Consider the following 22,150-nt stretch of genomic DNA (forward strand, 5'->3'; position numbering starts at 1 on the left):
TCATTCCTCAGTCTTCTCTTTTGTAAAGAAAAGAGCCCCAGTCTGTTTAATCTTTCCTGATAAGTATAATCTTTTGGTTCTGGTATCCAAAATGTACCACCTCACACATCTATATTGAGGTTCATTTGCCAATTACATGCCCATTCAGCAAATTTATTAATGTCTGCCTGTACTTGTTGCAGTCCTCCTCTGTATTAAGTACCCAATTTGGTGTCATCTGAAAATTTAAACATTTTACTTCCGATTCCCGAGTCCAAATCGTTTATGTAAATGATAGCTTGAGTGATCCCAGCACCAATCCTGGTGGAACACCTTTTGCCTGTCTGAGTAACTACCTTTAACCCCTACGCTCTGTTTTCTGTTTTGTAGCCAGCTTACTATCCCTTCTGCTACTTGTCCCCTGACTCCACATGTTCTGATTTTACTCATGGGTCTACCTTATCAAAGGTCTTTTGAAAATCCAAATATATTCTGTCTACCCTTATCTACCCTTTCTGTTACTTCTTCAAATAATTCAATAAAGTTGATCAAGCATGACCTTTCCTTTTGAAATATGTGCCGACTACTCTTTATTATATTTTCAGTTTGTAGATGTTTTCCTTTTATATCTTTGAGTAAGGGTACCATTATTTTTTCTCCAACCGACGTTAAGCTAATTGGTCTATAGTTTCCTTAACTTGTTCTATCTCCCTTTTTAAATATAGGATTCACATGAGCTGTCCACCTGTTCTCTGGCACTATTCCCTTTTCTAATTAATTTTTATATATATGTAATTGTGCCTTTGCACTAACTTCTTTTAACATGCGTGGATGCAATCCAGTCGGACCAAGTGTTTTATCCTCTTTAAGTTTGATAAGTTTATCAATTATCTCTCCCCATTCTATCTTAAATATCTTTGATCTCTTCTTCTAGTGTCATGTCCGTCATGTTAGTCTTCCTGGTAACTAATGAGACGAAGTAATTATTTAATATTTCTGCCGTTTTACTGTCAGTACCTGTGTGTATGCTTTAGTGGCTCTATTTCTGATTTTCTTTTGTTATTTCTGTGTTATAGAAGACTTGACTATTTCTTTTTATATTCCTTGATAATTTAATTTTGTAGTTTTGCTTTGCCTTCCTAATTGTTTTATTGTCTTCTTTCTTAATCTTTTCGTATTCCCTTCTGTCATCCGCTCCCTTGTTGTATATGTACTTAGTGCATGCATTTTCTTTAGTTTAAATTTTAACCTTATTATTTCATTCATCCATGGTGTCATTACTTACTTGCTTTTTAGTGGGATATATTTCTCCTGGACTACATAGGATTACATAGGATTACACAGGATATACGACACAGAAGCAGGCCATTCGGCCCAACCAGTCCATAATGGCGTTTATGCTCCACTCGTTATGCTCCACTCGAGCCTCCTCCTGTCTTTCCTCATCTAAATCTAGATGAATATAGAGTCAGGGCACTGGAGTGATCATCCCTGGAGGAGGCAGTCTTACTCCACTTGGTTTTGCAGTTAGGTTGGGCCCTAATACTCGACTTACATGCCACAAATTTAATGTCAGTGGAAAGCTGAAACTGCTCTGCATCAGTCTTAGGGCACCCTGAAACAATGATTAGTTCTCCGATTGTTCACATTCTGTAGTCGGGTTAACAAGGCCATCAATTCATTGTCATGAAAATGTGATTGTTTCTCATTTCCAAAGGCATCAATTACAATTTAATTTTGAGGCTTAAAAAAAACACAAGTCTGTGAATATAAAACAAAATCAAATATCTGTACTAATTTAGCACAAGAAAACCAATAGTGTAATTATTTGGCTACAGCAATACAGTAGATATTGTTTCAATTAAACTGAAGGTTAAGAATATAAGAAATAACTTTGGTTCTATTCAAATCTATTGAATGCAGAAAAAATCTAAAATAACTATAAGCTCTACAGAAATCAAACAGATCAGTATGGCAGTATGACACAGCAAGGATGTAGCTGTATAAAAGTCATCATTACTCTAACCACGAATACAATTTATTCCCTTTGTGCCATTTGTCCTTTCTTTGTCATTTTCATTTGCTCCAACAGTGCCCATGATAAGAACTCAATATTGATTTGTTGTCAAAACTAATTAGAAATTAAAACCAAAAAGTGATCTGTCCACATTAGCATTGCTGGGATATCTGATCGATGCCATGCAATAAAGCCAATCACAGTCAAGCATGCCCGATGAAGTGTTATTCCAACCTTGTGAGTTATAACTGAGCATGTGCAGACTGACTATCAGGGGGACATGTCTACATGTGTTTGTTGTCTAAAGCTGTATTGTTGCAGTACAATAATATTACCCACTGTACTGAATATTCCTGCAGATGAAGCCCCAGTAGCAAACAGGCTAATTTTCTAAATTACAGGTAGAGAAAATAATTTCAAGCTTGCCTGTTCTGTCAATAGTCTCCCTGGGTATAGGGAGCCAAATATGGCAGAAGTTATGGTCTGAAATTGTTGAACTTGATGTTGAGTCCAGAGGTTGTAAAGTGCTTAAACGAAAGATGAGGTACTGCTCCTCGAGCTTGCATTGGCTCCCTTCCCTCCTTTTTATTTTAAACCGCCCCCCCCCATCCCCCTTGCTCCACTGATCTTATGTAACATTTTTGTGTCTGTTTCCCATGGCAGCTGGTCATTATTCCACCATTCATACCCTATCTAGACTAACCTTTTTCTAACTTCTGCCATTACCATCTCAATTCGGCCCATCATCCCTTTTGTCTCTCTAATCCCTCCTGTCTTCCACTCTATCACAGATTTGCCCTTTTATTCTTTCTTCCCCTCCCCCTTTCAGTGCTCCTTAAGAATCTGTTCATTTCAAACATTCGCTAGTTCTGACGAAGGGTCATCGTGGGTCATCATCATTAGTGGGAAAGCGGGTTGTGTAGAGGACACAGAGAGGCTGCAGAGAGATTTAGATAGGTTAAGCGAATGTGCTAAGGTTTGGCAGATGGAATACAATGTCGGAAAGTGTGAGGTCATCCACCTTGGGGAAAAAAAACAGTAAAAGGGAATATTATTTGAATGGGGAGAAATTATAACATGCTGCGGTGCAGAAGGACCTGGGGGTCCTTGTGCATGAATCCCAAAAAGTTAGTTTGCAGGTGCAGCAGGTAATCAGGAAGGCGAATGGAATGTTGGCCTTCATTGCGAGAGGGATGGAGTACAAAAGCAGGGAGGTCCTTCTGCAACTGTATTGGGTATTAATGAGGCCGCACCTGGAGTACTGCGTGCAGTTTTGGTCACCTTACTTAAGGAAGGATATACTAGCTTTGGAGGGGATACAGAGATGATTCACTAGGCTGATTCCGGAGATGAGGGGGTTACCTTATGATGGTAGATTGAGTAGACTGGGTCTTTACTCGTTGGAGTTCAGAAGGATGAGGGGTGATCTTATAGAAACATTTAAAATAATGAAAGGGACAGACAAGATAGAGGCAGAGAGGTTGTTTCCACTGGTCGGGGAGACTAGAACTAGCGGGCACAGCCTCAAAATACGGGGGAGCCAATTTAAAACCGAGTTGAGAAGGAATTTCTTCTCCCAGAGGGTTGTGAATTTGTGGAATTCTTTGCCCAAGGAAGCAGTTGAGGCTAGCTCATTGAATGTATTCAAGTCACAGATAGATAGATTTTTTAACCAATAAGGGAATTAAGTGTTACGGGGAGCGGGCGGGTAAGGGGAGCTGAGTCCACGGCCAGATCAGCCATGATCTTGTTGAATGGCGGAGCAGGCTCGAGGGGCTAGATGGCCTACTCCTGTTCCTAATTCTTATGTTCTTATGTTCTTATGTTCTTATGTTCTTATGTTCTTATGTTCTTATGACCTGAAACATTAACTCTGTTTTTCTCTCCACAGATGCTGCCTGACCCGCTGAGATTTCCAGCATTTTCTGTTTTTATTTCAGATTCCAGCATCCACAGTATTTTGCGTTTGTATTAGTGAATTCTAGATTTCAACCGCTGTGCAAAAAAGTTTTTCCTCATGTCGCCTTTGATTCTTCTATCAATCACATTAAATTATGACCTCTGGTTCCCGATCTTTCTGCCCATGGGAACAGTTTCTCTCTATTCACTCTGTCTCGATCCCTTATAATTTTGAACACTTCAATCAAATTTCCTCTAAACCTTCTCTCCAAGGAGAACAGCCCCAGCTTCTCCAGCCTATCCATGTAGCTGAAGTCCCTTATCCCTGGAATCATTCTCATAAATCTTTTCTGCACCCTCTCTCAGGCCTTCAAATCCTTCCTAAAGTGCGGTGCCCAGAATTGGACACAATACTCCAGTTTAGGCCGAACCAGTGTTTTATAAAGATTCATCATAACTTCCTTGCTTTTGTATTCTATGGGGCCGAAATTGCCCCTTTGCGCAGGGCCAGTTAGTGCTGTCGGGCAGTGGTACCAGAGTGATAATGGGCCCAAGTTTCCACAAGAAAAAAAACGGGCGCCCCTCCGGCGCCTAAAAAAATGCAAGTGCAGTAGCTCCAGGCGCCGAACTGTGTGGGAGGGGCCCGAAGCACGCAGCCCCTAGCCCTGGCTGAATGGCCTCACTGGGGCTGCGTGAATAAGGCTCCTCCCATGGCCAGCTCCTGCTCCCCGCCCCCGACAAGACCCTACACCCGCTCCCCCCCTCCCCCCCCGCCGACCAGACCCGACCCGACACCCGCTCCCCCCCCCCGCCGACCAGACCCGACCCGACACCCGCTCCCCCCACCCCCGCCGACCAGACACCCGCTCCCCCCCTCCGCCGACTAGACCCGACCCGACACCCGCTCCCCCCCCCGCCGACCAGACACCCGCTCCCCACCCCCCCGCCGACCAGACCCGACCCGACACCCGCTCTCCCCCCCCCGCCCCGCCGACCCGACCCGACCCGACACCCGCTCCCCCCCCCGCCGACCAGACCTGACCCGACATCCGCTCCCCCCCCCCCGCCGACCAGACACCCGCTCCCCCCCCCGCCGACCAGACCCGACCCGACACCCGCTCCCCCCCCCGCCGACCAGACCTGACCCGACATCCGCTCCCCCCCCCCGCCGACCAGACACCCGCTCCCCCCCCCGCCGACCAGACCTGACCCGACATCCGCTCCCCCCCCCCCGCCGACCAGACACCCGCTCCCCCCCCCGCCGACCAGATGCGACCCGACACCCGCTCCCTCCCCCCCGCCCTGACCCGACACCCGCTCCCCCCCCCCCCGCCCCGACCCGAGACCCGAGACCCGCTCCCCCCCCCCCGACTGACCCGACCCGACCCGCGCTCCTGTTCCCCGACCTGACCCGCCCCCCCCCCCCCCCCCCCCGCACTGGACCCGACTCCTAACTCCCGGACTGGATCCGATCCGACCTGACCTCTCCCTTCCCCCCCCCCCCACCCCTCTCTCTCCCCCCCCCGTTCTCTCTCTCTCCCTCCCTCCCTTCTCTCTCTCCCTCCCTCCCCCCACCTCTCTCTCTCTCCCTCCCCTCTCTCTCTCCCCCTCCCGCTCAGCGACACGAACGGCTGCAGAATTCTCCCTGGCTGAAGCACTTTCACACAGGTAGGAAGATGGTTTATTTAATCTTTTCTTGGCTTATAAATGTTTATTCAGGTTGGATTTATTTGTATAATATTTGTAGAAGTATAAATAAGGATTTATTGTCGAATTTAATGAGTTCCCTTCCCCCCCTCCCCCCTCCCACCTCGTTCTGGACGCCTAATTTGTAACCTGCGCCTGATTTTTTAATGTGTAGAACAGGTTTTTTCAGTTCTACAAAAATCTTCACTGGCTCCATTCTACTTTAGTTTGGAGTACGTTTTCACTGTGGAAACTTTCAAATCAGGCGTCAGTGGCCGGACACGCCCCCTTTTGAAGAAAAAAATTCTGTTCTAAACTAGAACTGTTCTACCTGACTAGAACTGCAGAAAAAAAAATGTGAAGAATTGCGATTTCTAAAATAGTCCGTTCTCCACCAGTTGCTCCTAAAAATCAGGCGCGAATCATGTGGAAACTTGGGCCCAATGAGTTAGTAAGCGGGCACAGTGGTCACATCGACCCGCGCGGAATTTCCCCTGTGGCTCCGCCAGCGAAAAGTGGTTTGTGCTGCGTGCCGCAATTAGTGCAGTGCATGCATGGTGAAGATGCCATCGCCGTGCGCACCGACCCCTTTTCGTCCCACTCCAATCCCTTTGTGCCCTGCGGGGCAAATTGCCCTGCAGGAGCGAGGTCTGCGCAGGACAATGCCATCGACAGCTTCTCGGTGCAAGAAGCTGCAGTGGCTGTGGGGTCCCGGTTGCCCTTAAAGGGGAGGTGCCACTGCAGTGGCCGCCATCTTTTTTGTGTCGGCCGACTTTTCAATTTTGGTATACTGTATTGGATGTTTATGATGCGGTCTCCTCTACATTGGGGAGACCAAACGCAGTTTGGGTGACTGCCGTTCAGCCTGCAAGCATGACCCCAAGCTTCCGGTCGCCTGTCATTTTAATTCTCCTCCCCACTCCCACTCTGACCTCGGCCTCCTACATTGTTCTAATGAAGCTCAAAGTACGTTCAAGGAACAGCACCTCATCTTTCGATGAGACACTTTACAGCCTTCTGGATTCCAACATTGAGTGCAACAATTTCAGACCATAACCTCTGCCCCAATTTTTTCAGATGGCAACTGTTGGTGATGATTCTGGTATTCCTATTTACACCTCCTCTGTACCCATTTTTTGTTTCTTTACTTGCCCCATTACCATCTCCTTTTGCCTTGCACCATCATCCCTTTTGTCATTAAATCTCTCCTGCCTTCCACCCTATCACAGACCTTCCCTTTCGTTCTTTCCTCCCCTCTCCCAGTTTCCCTGCCTCTGGACTTGGTTAAAACCTGTTTCAAACTTTTTCCAGTTCTGTTGGAAGGCCATTAACCTGAAATATCAACTCTGTTTCTCTCTCCACAGATTTACAAATCCCTGCAAGAACTCACCCTACCTGCCCTACCCCTGCAATCTTCTGCAGCCCTACATGGCTGCCCAATTTCTTTGGCCCTCTGACTCCCTGTTCCATCACTGGCAAAGCCATCAGCAGCCTCAGCCTCTTTCAAACTCGCTCCCTAAAATACTCCACAGCTATCGCACTCTACAGCTTTTTAAGAGTCTCCTCTCTCAGCTCTTCTGCTGATGCTCAGCATCATTTTGTCCTCTGTGAAGCAGCTTGGGATGTTCTTTCTGTTAGAGGTGCCATATCAAAGGCAGCAATTGTTATAGAGGGTGAACTAAAATGTTGATTAAAACTAAAAGGGATTGCATTTGCTTCTGTGTTCACACTGTCACAAAATCAGCAGCAAAACACTTTAAACCAGTGGTAGTTAACATTAACAGCAAGACATAAATGACACACTAATGATTGCTGTACACATTCTCTCTCAGTGCTAGCTATTCTCAGTCACTGTAAATCAACTTATTATGTTGGTGGCCTGATTTGATTGTAATTTTGTTTTATGGATTTGTTTACAATAAAAGAAGTAATTGGTGTCCAACATTTAACCCACAATCAGGTAATTAAAAAAAAGTTATGCTGAGGGTGGTATGGGGTGGGGGATGGGATCATGCCATACAAAGGAGTGTGAGGGGATAAGTAGAAGAGGGAAAAATTCTTCTCAAAGAAAAAACCCATCTAGGCAGTGTCTAGAGCGAGAGCTGAGCCTTGGGTTCACCCATGGTTCTAAAGCATAAATCAGCTATGTGCAAAGAAAGAGATCAGTAATTGATTACATCTCTCTGCCGATCACCAATCAAAATGGAGAAGACAAAATCGGCACAAATGAAGGTACTCAGAATTCATGCACTTTTGGGAAAATAGGGAAATAATAGCAAGCTGTAAAGACCCATGTTCAAAGAGATTCAAAAGGCAAAATTTTCCCCTAAAGAAACAGGTGGGTTTGGAGCATGGGGGTAGTTAAAGTGTTAAAAATGGGATTCCCAACCTGATCCCACTTCCAAACCGCCCACTTCCAGTTTTAATGGAGACAGGATGGGAGCGGGCGACCAACCCACTCCCAGGGTCCGGAACGAAAATTTAAATATTAAAATGAAGCTAGAAGCCTCTTTTATAACCTCTGTTTTGAATTTAACTGCATGTGGACGGGTTTCACACAATTCGTGAAACCTAGCAGTTAAAGTGAGGCGGGGACTGCTGCATCCAAGAGATACCTACCTCCCGGTTCCAGGGTCCCTACCTAACCCACCCCCGCGATTGGAGACCCCCTCATGAGGCCTCCGATTGCCTCCCAGGCCTCCGATCTCCACCATGAGGCCTTTACCCCCCCCCCACCCCATCTATGATGCTGAGGCGGGCCACAATCCTCCTGTGGCCGGTGTCAATCCTCTCTCCCCCGCCCCCCCCGCTATAGATCCTCTGGCCGATAACCCCCACCCACGCCCCCCCCCCCCCCACCCCCACCGATCCCCAATCACTGGCTGCGCCCCTTTCCTCTCGGATCTCGATTCCGAATCTCTGGCTTCCCTGATCCAGATCATCAATTCCTGGCCAACTTCCTGATCCATGTCTGACCCCAACCAAAACCCCCGCAATCCAGACCGAACCCTCTCTCCCTCTCTGCACCTGCAGGCCTACCCACACGTAGCCGGCCAGCCTCTCAATCTGGCTGGCTGTGGGCGGGAAACCAAGGCCTCACATGCAAATCAGGCCCTGCCATTAAAGTCGGCAGGGCCTGTGGGAAACACGGCCTCCTGGGTTTCCTGCCTACCTTGGCGTTCCCCCGTCCCCAACTCGCCTACCTCCAGAAATTTCTGGTCATAATTTAAAGTATTTTCTCCATTTGTTACTGCCATTCTATCATTACTTTTAAGAGCTCTGTGCGACAGAAAGCTGGACAATGCAGTCACCTCTGAATGTTAATGCTGCATTCTTTTTATTTTATTTCAATCAAGTCTTTTTTTCTTTTAATTTCTCTTGATAATAGAAGAGCAAAAGAAGGAGGATTTCCCTTACATTTTGGTTTGTGTACCAGTAGAGTGATGCTTCCTTCAGAATAAACCAATATTTCTTCCATTTCTGAGTGAAATATCCTTTGGCATCTTTCTTCTTCCACAGCCAGCCCTCACAGTCCCCGTGGCCTAAGTCCTTGCAGGAAATTCGCCTCCTGCTGCCACCGGTTAGGGAACCTGATGGAGGAAAGAAAATTGAAATCGCAATAAGAAGGAATATATGCAAGAGTAGTATATCTTTTTAACATTTACACTGATGCAGCATCAACATCATTGAGGGACATAGTGGCGGCCTGATAGAGTACCACCTAACATCTCTTTGGTTGTGGTCAGGTGCATCCATGTTTGAGTGACTTATGCTTGAATTATTTCCAAATTCCACTCACCGCGGGAAAAGATAGGCCAGGAAAGGATGGGAAGCTGGTAGGGCGAAAGTATGATTAACAGCACGAAAGCACGAAAGCTGTTGGCGAATATTTAATGAATTCTGAGGACATTCCTCTAGCTGTGATATTAAACAAAGAGATAACCTGTTTATTTTAAATGGGTTAATACTTCCATTAAAATAGCAGACAGAAGAATGTCTAAGCACGTTAAGCACTCATCACTATTATCGGCAACAGATCTTTCAAGGCTGATGCTATTTCAGTTTATTAGGCATGGTGATTCTGCTCTGTGGTAGTAAATTAAAACTATTATTGCAGTATTATCGATTTCCTATATTCTTTCAGCAAAGGTGGGAGGAAATGGTAGACACATTCCAATAAACAGCAATTCCCATCACTGTTAAAAGCGGTTGTGTCACCTACCAAAATATACAAAAATAAATGAACTTCATTCAGGATTGAAAAAAATGAAAACACAGGCAGTAAATTGGAGCCGATTCTGGTTTCAAACACAACTGTTGTCGAACAGGTTTTTCATTGCTGTACACTTTGATAGTTATTTCTAATATTTGTCACTTTCACATATCCTAATGAAGTTTCATAGATTTTTTCAAAGGCTTTTACATTTGTAATGTTATGATGAATTTCGACCAATGCACAAAAAATAATTAAATATGATAACGTTGATTCCCTCCACACAGGTAACTAATTATCATAAGCATGTCAATATTCAGGATGTCACAAATCATTAAAAGCCAGCAGAAGGGTACAAAAAGCCATTAAAAAGCTAATGGAATGTTGGCCTTTATCTCAAGGGCACTGGAATACAAAGGGGAGGAAGTTATGCTTCAGTTGTATTGAGCCTTGGTGAGACCCCATCTGGAGTACTGCAGTTAGTTTTGGATACTGCATCTCAGGAAGGATTATATTGGCCTTGGGTGTAGTACAGATTCACCAGAATGAGAGTTAAATTATGAAGACAGGTTGCATTAACGTTTCTTGTATTCACGCGTATAGGAGATTGAGGGGGTGATCTGATCGAGGTGTTTAAAATGTTAAAATAATTTAATACAATAGATAGAGAGAAACGATTTCCTCTGGTAGGGATCAAGAACAAGGGAACATTATCTTAAAATTAGAGCTAGGCCATTCAGGAGCAAAATAAAGAAGTGTTTTTTCACACAAAGGATAGTAGAAATTTTGAACTCTGTCCCCCAAAAGGCTGTGGATGCTGATCAATTAGAGCTTTCAAGACTGAGAACAATAGATTGATGCTTTGTGTTAAGAATTTCCACTGCCCTTGTGACTATATTGAATTATTTTGTGCAGAAGAAAATCAATTTGAATTTCTATTTATCTACATAAATGGCAAACGATTGCAGTGCAATGGGACTGTGGTGAGGTTAGCTGTTGGTTGCTATGGCTGCTGACTGGGGACTGTTGTACAGAATGGACTGTGGCTGGGGGCAGGGGAAAGAAAGTTCATTCATGCAGTCAGGAGCAGCTGGTGTAAGCAGTGAGCTTGTTTGTAGGTTTTATAGATGTGCCGGTTTGCAATCTCATTACACACTTGTAATTCCACTTGTGTACGGCTACAGACATGGCAGATTAAAACTAATAATGATTTCATTCGTCGCAATCCCCAAGATTGCATCTTACACAAACCTTTCAGTAAAAGTGATGTGGTAAAAGCAGATATATGCTACAAAGGCTAAAAGAATACCAAATATAAGTTACACACAAATAACATAATTTGAAGTATTGCAGTACTATGGCAGCTAGTTCAATAACAGCTTAAAGAATGCAATGCTACCAAGGTTAAGCAGTTCTTCTGGAACTTGACGCTACAATGCAACAGTTTTCAGACTTATAGAATAAAATCATAAAGCAGAGAAGGAGACCATTCGGCCCACTGCACTTGTGCCGGCTCTGTGGTAGAGCTATCCAATTAGACCCACATCCCTGCATTTTTCCCTTAACCCTGCAAATTTTTCCTTTTCAAGTATATATCCAATTCCTTTTTGAAAGTTAGTACTGAATCTGCTTCCACCACCCTTTCAGTCAGTGCATTCCAGATCATAACATCACGCTGCATAAAATACATCCTGTTAATTCCCCCCCCCCCCCCCCCGCCCCGGTTCTTTTGCCAACTATCTTAAATCTATGTGCTCTGGTTAGTGACCCTCCTGCCACTGGAAATAGTTTCTTCCCATCTATTCTATCAAAACTCCTTATAATTTTGAATACCTCTATTAAATGACTCATTTAACTTTTCTGCTCTAAGGAGAACAATCCCAGCTTCTCCACTCTCTCCACATAACAAGTCCCTCATCCTGGTAGCAGTCCAGTAAATCTCCGCTGCACCCTCTCCAAGGTCCTGAAATCCTTACGAGAGTGCGATGCCCTGAATTAGCCACAATACTCCAGATGAGGCCAAACCACTGATTTATAAAGTTTCACGATAACGTGCTTGCTTTAGTACTCTATGCCTCTATTTATAAAGCCAAGGATACCGTATGCTTTAAAAAAAAAACAGCCTTCTCAACTTGTCCTGCCACCGTCAAATGATTGAAACTGACTTACTTGTACATTTCTTACCTTTGGGTCTCTTTTTAGTTTTCGACCTCAGAGAGGCGTAATGAAAAGACTGCAAAAAGCAAACAAACAGAATAATTAAACATTTATAGTCAAGGTACTGATGCTTCATACACAAAATGAAGCACGTTCAAAAATAATATTAATTGTCAAACTTATAAAAGAAACCCTGTGGTTTACTTCATGTCCCATACTTTATCCATCACATTCATTCTATATCATGGATTGAAACTAACAATTCAGAAGCACAGCACTCTGCAGTCAAACCAAGTGGAGCAGATATTGATGTCATTGCTTTTCAGTGCTGGTACTATCGTGACCACAGTTGAGAACCAGAAGGGTTCAAGACATGACTGCATGCTGGAGGGAACCATGCAAAGCTGGCAGTGACATCTGGGACAACTTCATCAGTCCTACATGAGAGAGGCTACCAGGGAATTCTGCAGAGAGCACCAACAGGCACAAATATTGTCTGCATAATATCAAAAAGCAGCAGTCAGTAATAATACAGCCTTTCAACATCATCAATGGAAGACAACAGAGCCCACATTTTCAATATCTGTGTGAAAATCACTTCAATATTCCATTTGCAGGCACAGGTTAAACATTTTACCCTCGGGCGAGATTTTCCACCTATTGACTGTGAATGTGAAAAATCTATCGTCCTTATATGTTTCTATCAAGCTGAACTTAAAGGACCACTAGAATAAATTATAACATAGGAACAGGAGTAGACCATTCAGCCCCTTGAGCCTGATCTGTCCTTCAATTAGATCATGGCTTATCTGCATCTTAACTCCATTTACCCGCATTTGCTCCATATCCCTTGATACCCTTATCTAATATAAATCTATTGATCTCAGTCTTGAAAGCTTCAATTGACCCAGCATCCACAGCCTTTTGGGGGAGAGAGTTCCTGATTTCCGCTAACCTTTGTGGGGAAACAGTGCTTCCTGATTTCACTCCTGAAAGGCCTAATCGTGATTTTAATATTATGCCCCTTGAACTGGATTCCCCTCACCAGAGAAAATAGTTTCTCTGTACTTACCCTATCGAATCATTTTATCATTTTAAACACCACAATCAGATCACCCAACTATTCTCCGTGTAGGGAATCCAGGTACACGCCTGATTTGTGGGTGTACAATTTTCAATCCGTTAAGCAAGTGGACAGAAAATTGTGGCCCTGTGAATGGGATGCCTGCTCGACTTCCTGCTATATGGTCCTGGCTCAGGAAGCTTCACATCAGCAGCACTAAAGCCAAAATATTTCTGTGTTTGGCAGCTGCAATAAAGCGACACAAATTACATCAGAACATGTCACAAGAACATGAGTGTATCGCTCGCATGTGACATTCTTGCAGCATATGGCCTTTCCAGTATTCATCGTTTCAATAAAGACAGTGCCTTTTTAAAGGAAATAAAAAAATAACCCCCCTAATCTGTTACTTTGCATATAAACATAAATATACAGGGGATGAAATTGGTCTTTGCCAGAAGCCTGAAACAGGTGAATCGGCAGTCAGTTTTATACTGTGTGTGGCTTTCTTTCCCAATGGACGCTGTGTAAAATGGGTTGCCAATTCGCTAAAAGTCTATTTCATTCCACAGCCATAAACCAATTGCATCCCCATAATTCCTATTAGTAGCTGGAAACACAGGAACGAAACAAACTCATTCCAGTACTATATACACATTTTAAAGCTGCCACGCTTATGCACTGAATTAATATCTGAAATCAAGGAGGATGCAGGGCTGTGGACAGTGGGATTAATTTTGGTTTGTGATAGCAAAGAGCCAGCACAGACACCATGGAACAAGTGGCCTCTTTCTGTGCTGCAAAATTCTATGGTAAGCCTATGGGCACATAGAATATATGCCACTAGAATATAGTCACTAAAAAAGAAAAAGTTGAGAGGTTACGAAGTAGAGGTCTTTAAAATTATGAAGGGGTTTAATAAGATAGATGTAGAGAAGATGCTTTCAGTCCTGGGGAGTCCAAAAATAGGGGCCATAAACATAAGATAGTCACTAATAAATTCAGTAAAGAATTTCGGTGAAACTTTGTTACCCAGAGAGCGGTTAGAATGTAGAACTTACTACCACAAGGAGTAGTTGAGGCGAATCGCATAAATGCATTTCAGGTGAAGCTAGATAAGCACATAAGGATGAAAGGAATAGAAGGAAATGCTGATAGGGCGAGATGAAATAGGGTGAAAGGAGGCCCGTGTGGAGCATAAACACCGGCATGGACCTGTTGCGCCAAATGGTCTGTGCTGTAAATTCTATATAATTCTATGTAATATCATCATCATCATAGGCAGTCCCTCGGAATCGAGGAAGACTTGCTTCCACTCTTAACATGAGTTCTTAGGTGGCTGAACAGTCCAATACGAGAGCAACAATCTCTGTCACAGGTGGGACAGATAGTCGTTGAGGGAAGGGGTGGGTAGTCTGGTTTGCCGCAAGCTCTTTCTGTTGCCTGCGCTTGATTTCTGCACACTTTCGGCGACGAGACTCGAGGTGCTCAGCGCCTTCCCGGATGCGCTTCCTCTACTTACGGCGGTCTTTGGCCAGATGTCAGTGGGGATGTTGCACTTTATCAGCAAGGCTTTGAGGGTGTCCTTGTAATGTTTCTTAAATGATAAGGGGACAAGAGGTTATGGGGAGCGACAGGGGAAGTGGAGCTGAGTCCATGATCAGATCAGCCATGATCTTATTGAATGGCGGAGCAGGCTCGAGGGGCCATATGGCCTACTCCTGTTCTATTTCTTATGTTCTTACGTTTCCGCTGCCTACCTTTGGCTCGTTTGCCGTGAAGGAGTTCCGAGTAGATCGCTTGCTTTGGGAGTCTGGCATGCGAACTATGTGGCCTGCCCAATGGAGCTGATCAAGTGTGGTCAGTGCTTCAATGCTGGGGATGTTGGCCTGGTCGAGGACGCTAATGTTGGAGCATCTGTCCTCCCACGGGATTTGTAGGTTCTTGTGGAGACATCGTTGGTGGTATTTCTCCAGCAACTTGAGGTGTCTACTGTACATGGTCCATGTTTTTGAGCCGTACAAGAGGGCGGGTATTACTACAGCCCTGTAGACCATGAGCTTGGTGGCAATTTTGAGGGCCTGGTCTTCAAACACTCTTTTCCTCAGGCGGCCAAAGGCTGCACTGGCACACTGGAGGCGGTGTTGATCCTCGTCATCAGTGCCTGTTCTTGTTCATAGGAGGCTTCAGAGATAAGGGAAGTGGTCCACGTTGTTCATGGCTGTGCCATGGATTTTGATAACTGGGGGGCAGTGCTGTGCGGTGAGGACAGGCTAGTGGAGGACCTTTATGTTACTGATGTTTAGCGTCACCATCCTCCGTGATGTACAACTCAGTAAATATGTCGACTATGTCCAAGAGTTCAGCCTCTGTATGTGCGCAGACACAGACGTCATCCGCGTACTGTAGCTCGATGACAGAGGTTGGGGTGGTCTTGGACCTGGTCTGGAGACGGCGAAGGTTGAACAGGTTCCCACTGGTTGTGTAGTTTAGTTCCACTCCAGCATGGAGCTTGTTGACTGTGAGGTGGAGCATGGCAGCGAGGAAGATTAAGAAGAGGGTTGGGGCGATGACGCAGCCCTGTTTGACCCCGGTCAGTGCTGACCCCCAGGATGGGGATTCAGTGATGGTAATGCCGTTGAATATCAAGGGGAGGTGGTTAGACTCTCACTTTTTGGAGTTTATCATTGCCTGGCACTTGTGTGGCGCAACTGTTACTTGCCACTTATCAGCCCAAGCCTGAATGTTGTCCAGGTCTTGCTGCATGCGGGCATGGACTGCTCCATTATCTGAGGAGTTGCAAATGGAACTGAACACGGTGCAATCATCAGCGAACATTCTCACTTCTGACCTTATGGTGGAGGGAAGGTCATTGATGAAGTAGCTGAAGATGGTTCGGCCTTGGACACTGTCCTGAGGAACTCCTGCAGTGATGTCCTAGGGCTGGGATGATTGACCTCCAACAACTGCAACCATCTTCCTTTGTGCTAGGTATGACTCCAGCCAGTGGAGAGTTTTCCCCCGATTCCCATTGATTTCAGTTTTGCACGGGTTCCTTGATGCTACACATGGTCAAATGTTGCCTTGTTGTCAAGGGCATTCACTCTCCTCTCACCTCTGTAATTCAGCTCTTTTGTCCATGTTTGGACCAAGGCTGTAATGAGGTCTGGTGCAGAGTGATCCGAGATGCTAGACAGCTTGCCATATGCCCAAGTCATGCTGAACTCAGGCACAGCCATTATCGTGAAAATTGGCAAACCTCGCCACTCAATTTGGCAACTGTACTGTGGTAACACAAACTCCGTCCAAATATATAATTGTGTCACAAGAGTATTCTTGTATCAGAAATTCAACTGGACCAGCCATATAAATTGCGTGGCTACTTTAGTAGGTCAGAGGTCAGATATGCTGTGGCGAGTGTCTCACCCCCTGACTCTACAAAGCCTCTCCACCACCTGCAAGGCAGTCAGGAGTGTGATGGAATACTCTCCACTTGTCTGGATTGGTGCAGCCGCAACAACACTCATGCTGCTGGCCAGCATCAATGACAACAAAGTCCACTTGATCGGCACCCCATCTACCACCGTAAACATCCACTCCGTCCACCACCGGTGCACTGCAGTGTGTACTATCCACAGAATGCACAGCTGCGACTCGCCAAGGTTTCTTCGATAGCACCTCCAAAATGCATGACTTCTACCACCTAGAAGGACCAGGGCAGCAGGTGCATGGGAACACCACCACCTTTAAGTTCCCCTACAAGTCACACACCCTCCCAACTTGGAAATATATCGCAGCTCCTTCATTGTTGCTGGGCTAAAATCTTGGACCTCTCTCCCTACCAGCATTGTGGAAGTACCTTCACCACATGGACTACAGCAATTCAAGAAGGCGGCCCATCTTTCAAGGGAAATTAGGGATGGGCATTAAATGTCAGTCTTGCAGCGACACCCATATCCTGAGAATGAATTTTTTAAAAACTTGCACATGATACAGTGAAACGACACTTGGCTTTTGTTCTTTCACCCACAAAGCTGTAGATAGCAAGTGCTACTGGACATCAAAACATCTGATAAATCACCATGAAATGACTTTGTTTCAGTTCACTGAGTTGCAACTGGTTTCTGGTGTATGGCATCAGTGCACCAGCAAATCTACTGCAACAAACAGAAATCAGAATTGTTCCTCCATTGAAGGGCAGCATTTAGAATTGCAATCATTGACATGCTGGAGTGGGTTTATTCCCTACACAGATTAGATAATCCTATCAATATGTTTCCTATGTTATTGATAGTAGATCAGTCAGAAGTTCAACTTGGGCAATCTTGGGGAGGACGGGTATCATTTTTACTTATTTTGAAAAATACACCAAATGTGTTTCTTCTGGTGATTTGATGAATTATTTACTATAAATACTTTTATCTACAGGAGGCAAAACAAGGCATTAATCTAATATACTGCAAGAGCTTTCAGTAGTAAACTAAACTGGGTCACCTTAAAGATAGTTTGCTGTTTTTTTATATTAACTTAGAAAGTGTAACATACTACATTTCTGGTTGTTGCATTTCTCAGCATTTTCAAAATCTGTGAACATTTAGAATAAGCTAATGAAAGTATCAAGTAGATATCAGCAGACATTTTGCAGTAAGGGACATCGCACTGGAAACACTTGACACAATTAAATAAAGGGTCTATAAAATATTCAATTTTCTATTGGAGATAAATTTTTCACAATCCCCATGTATAAGGAATAAGGAATGTTTGATGCTCGAGGGATTCCACTGAGGCTTTATGTGAAGGTTATGTTGGAAATTATTATTTTTGAGGGTATTTAAAAAGTCCCTGAGTAACAGAAGTGAGTCAATAACTAATGTTTGGCCTTAACCCTTAAAATGTTTGGAGTTCCAGGAAACTCAACAATCTTACTGGGCTGGTCAATTTTTCCTCTTCCATTAACAATAACTTGCATTTAAATATTACCTTTAATGTAGCAAAACACTCCAAGGCGCTTAACAAGAGAGGAATCAATAAAAACATTTTTGCTACTGAGCCACAGAAGGAGATATCAGGACAGATGACCAATAGCTTGGCCAAAGAGGTAAATTTTAAGGACCATCTTAAAGGAGGAGCGAGAGATGGTGAGACGGAGAGGTTTAGGGAAGGAGTTACAGAGCTTAGGGCCCAGGCAGCTGAAAGAAAGGCCACTAATGTGAGCAATTAAAATTAGGAATGCACAAGAGGCCAGAAATGGAGAATGCAGAGATCTCAAAGGCTTGTAGGGCTGGAGGAGGTTACAGAGATCAGGAGATACAATGTCATGGAGAGATTTGAACACAAGGAAGAGGATTTAAAAATGGAGGCATTGGCGGATATTGTCAGTGTAGGTCAGCAAGTACAGAGGTGATGGGTGAACGACACTTGGTGCAAGTTAAAATATGGGCAGCAAAGTTTTGGATGAGCATAATTTTATGTAGGGTGGAAGATGGGAGTCCGGCCAGGAGAGCATTGGAATAGTCAAGTCGAGAGATAACAAAGGCATGGATGAGGGTTTCAGCAGCTGATAAGCTGAGGCAGGGTTGGAGTCGGGCAATGTTACGAAAATGGAAGTAGGCAGTCTTGGTGATGGAGCAGATATGTGGTCGGAAGCTCATCTCGGGGTCAAACACCAAGGTTGCAAAAGGTCTGGCTCAGCTTCAGACAGTTACCAGGGATAGAAACGTTGGTCAGGGAACTGAGTTTTCAGTGGGGACTAAAGAGAATGGGCTGGATTTCGGGGTAGTAATGGCGGCGAGGCGATAAAGTTTGCACCCGGGAACAGTTTGCGCCTCAGTAAGTAAAATTGGGCAGCTGGGCCCCAAGTCAGGAGCCGCAGTGCTAAGGGAGGCATTGTACACCTCTCTTGGGCGCTAGCATGGGAAAATCCCGAGCTAAAGAGCTGGGCCGGGAGCACTCCAAGAAATACCTGGAGGGAAAAAAAACCAACAAAAAAAACGCACAAAAATATTCCCAAAATATTGCCCTCGCTACCACAACATAAATCGCAAATAAACTTAAAAGAAAAAACCATCACACTTACCTTAGGAGTCCATTATTTACCTCCCCACTGTCGGTATTGTTGCACCACCTGATTTCCCAGGTGGTCACTGCCGGGCTGAAGTCAAAACTTGCGCCGGTGTTGCAACCAGGGGCATGACACACCAGCACAGCTCTTCCGGGCGGTGCTGCTCCGTGCTGCGCAAAACCGGACCTGAGGATCACTGCGGGGAGCTGAAGGCTGACCGTCTACCCAGAAGACCTCACCGCCGCCATTTCCACCACTGCGGGGCGAATAACGGGGCGCAAAAGACCCGAAAGTCCGCCCCAATGGCTTTCGGCTTTTTGAAGTGACAGAGACTATTTAAGACATATTTTATAAAATGTTCATTCTTGAATGTGAGCGTCGCTGGCAAGGCCGGCATTTACTGCCCATCCCTAATGGGCCCGAGAAGGTAATGGTGAGCCTTGCTGAGTTGCCATTTGATACAACTCAATGGCTTGCTAGGACACTTCAGAGAGTATTTAAGAGGTAACCATGTTGATGTGGGACTGGAGTCACATATAGGCCAAACTGGTAAAGGGCGGCAGGTTTCCTTCCCTAAGGGACATTAGTGAACCAGTTGCATTTTTATCGACAGCCGAAGTTGACAGCTTCATGATTACTTTAACTGATACCAGCTTTTTATTTCCAGATTTTTAAAATTCAAGTTCAAATTCTCAAACTACCATGGTGGGAGTGTGGGTGGGTCTATTCAGGTGACGTTATGGGACATATCTCCTAGTAATGCCATGGCAATGCTGAACACTGGGACAGATATACAATCCTGGTATCCAGCGCTGATATGGTTGGAGTGGTGGGGACGGGGGGGGGCCCTGTGACCCCCTCCATCGCAGAGTATGACCATTGTATTCCGGAGAACCGAGAATTTTCAACATTTAAAAAAAAACATTTTTTCTTTAGCTGTCTCAGAGCATGAGGCCTGCAACAGCGATCTCTGATCTCGGAGACAGGCAGGAATCTTGCATAATCTATGCAAAGAAGGCTAACCCCTTAAAATCAACCAGCGCCAGCAGTGCAGCCAAGGGTGAACTGAAACCTTGTCCTGACAAAGTTACAGCGGAATACTGCCCAAGAGAAATACTTCATCCAATGGTTTTACATTGGCCCTGAATTTGCTGTCAGAGGCTTCTTGCGAGGAATTGCCTCCGAAATGCAAAAAAATGCCCGCGTACCTGGTGGTCCGGAGATTAGCAGTCCTGGGCCTCTACGGGTACCCACGAGTAGTGGCCCACACATAGCAGGGGCGCACATGGTTCACAGGCGCCTCTGGGATCACATGGGCCAGCCCAAAGAATGAAAGAAGGGGATCCCCAGTCATGCTTATGGAGATTCCGTATGTACAGAAACCTCATAAGCATGAATGGGAATACCCCAAAAAAATGCATCTACACATCAAATAAGTAATAATTTTTAAAAATATATTTTAAAGGGGCTAAAAATAAATGTACCTTATTGTACCTTATGTACAGGATTTTTAATGTACAAATAATTTTTTTAAATTTAGGTTTTTTAAAACTCTTATGTTGGTAAAAGCAGGCCCGACTGTTTAGCTCAGGGTTTTCAGTTTCTAAGCCGGCCTAGCACCCTCCTCCCTTAGCGCTCCATTCCACACTCAGGACCCCGCTGGTCAATTTTGCGGCTGGAGACGCTAACCATTTCCCAGCACAAAATTTACCTCTCCGCCTGGATTAACACCACAACAGAAGTGACCCCGAATTTCTACCCCAATGAATGTGCACTTGAAGTGCCGTAACCTACAAGGCTATAGCCCAAGAGCTGGAAAGTGGGATTAGGCTGGATAGCTCTTTGTTGGCCGGTACGGACACGATGGGCCAAATGGCCTCCTTCCAGATGTAAATTTCTATGATTCTATGAATTTGGACAGTCTTATCTCAGTTCCTGTTAGATCTGATGTGAAGTGAATTTGTCATTGTAGTTTGATGTGGGTAGCAGTGTCCAACAGGGTTCCATTTTGTGGCCACTCTTTTCCAGTGTATATCAACAATTTGGATATAGGCCTAGAGAGACTGGTGCCTAAATTTGCAGATGATACTAAAATAGTTAATTCTTTAGAAAACCAAAGGAATCTACAAAGAGACTGTGTAGAATGGGCCTATACTCTCTGGAGTTTAGAAGAATGAGAGGTGATCTCATTGAAACATACAAGATTCTGAAGGGGATTGACAGGGTAGATACTGAGAGACTGTTTCCCCTGGCTGTAGTGTCTAGGCCCAACCCGGAAATCGGCACAGTCCCGGCCTGCAAGACCATCAGCAGGCCGGGGCCATTGGAGGGAGCAACGTGCGGCGGCATACCACTGCAGGGAGAAGCGCGTGCTGCTGCAGGAGGCCAGGTCGTTGATTGCAGTGTGGGCAGACACAGCAGGAGGGGCGAAGGAGTGGCAAGAGTTTGCAGAGAGAAGTGACCGGGGCCCAGAGAGGCGAGGGCTCCCGGGCAGCACGGGCTAGCCCACACTGCGATATGTATTCGTGCTCGTGGTCTCCAGTTCGTCTTGGTTAACCCTTGCCACTGGACCAAGACCTAGCTCTGTCAAGCCCGTGTGGAGGCCGGTGTGCAACGGCCACCTCACGTTAAAAAAATCCACGTACAGGCATCTTCCACCCTCCAAGATGTAATTCGGGATCTGGAATATTAGGTCCTTCATTGAAACACCTGTGAACTCATCCCTTTTTGACGTGGATGCAGGTCATCCTCGCTTCGAGGGACTGCCTATAATGATGATGATGAGTGTCTAGAACTAGGGGTCACTGTCTCAGGATAAGGAGAAGGCCATTTAAAACAGAGATGAGGAGGAATTTTTTCACTCAAAGGGTTGTGAATCTTTGGAATTCTCTGCCCCAGAGGGCTGTGGATTCTGAGTCTCTGAATATATTCAAGGCTGAGATAGATAGATTTTTGGAGTCTAGGGGAATCAAGAGATCAGGCGGGAAAGTGGAGTTGAGGTCGATGATCAGCCATGATCTTACTGAATGGCGGAGCAGGCTTGATAGGCCGTAGGGCCTACTCCTGCTCCTATTT

At 45.1% G+C, this 22,150-nt stretch overlaps 1 protein-coding gene across 1 annotated transcript in view; it reads right to left on the minus strand.

Moving 5' to 3' along the window:
• Positions 1 to 22,150, minus strand: part of LOC139265749 (connector enhancer of kinase suppressor of ras 2) — a 1,063,014-nt gene that overhangs the window by 90,610 nt on the left and 950,254 nt on the right. Inside the window, exons 15-16 of the mRNA XM_070883099.1 lie at positions 11,979 to 12,027; positions 8,999 to 9,171 (exon numbers count right to left, since the gene is read on the minus strand). Coding sequence (XP_070739200.1) covers positions 8,999 to 9,171; positions 11,979 to 12,027 — 222 coding nt within the window. The remainder of the gene's footprint in view (positions 1 to 8,998; positions 9,172 to 11,978; positions 12,028 to 22,150) is intronic.

This window comes from Pristiophorus japonicus, chromosome 6, assembly GCF_044704955.1.
Source record: "Pristiophorus japonicus isolate sPriJap1 chromosome 6, sPriJap1.hap1, whole genome shotgun sequence".
In the NCBI taxonomy this organism is placed as follows: Eukaryota; Metazoa; Chordata; class Chondrichthyes; family Pristiophoridae; genus Pristiophorus; species Pristiophorus japonicus.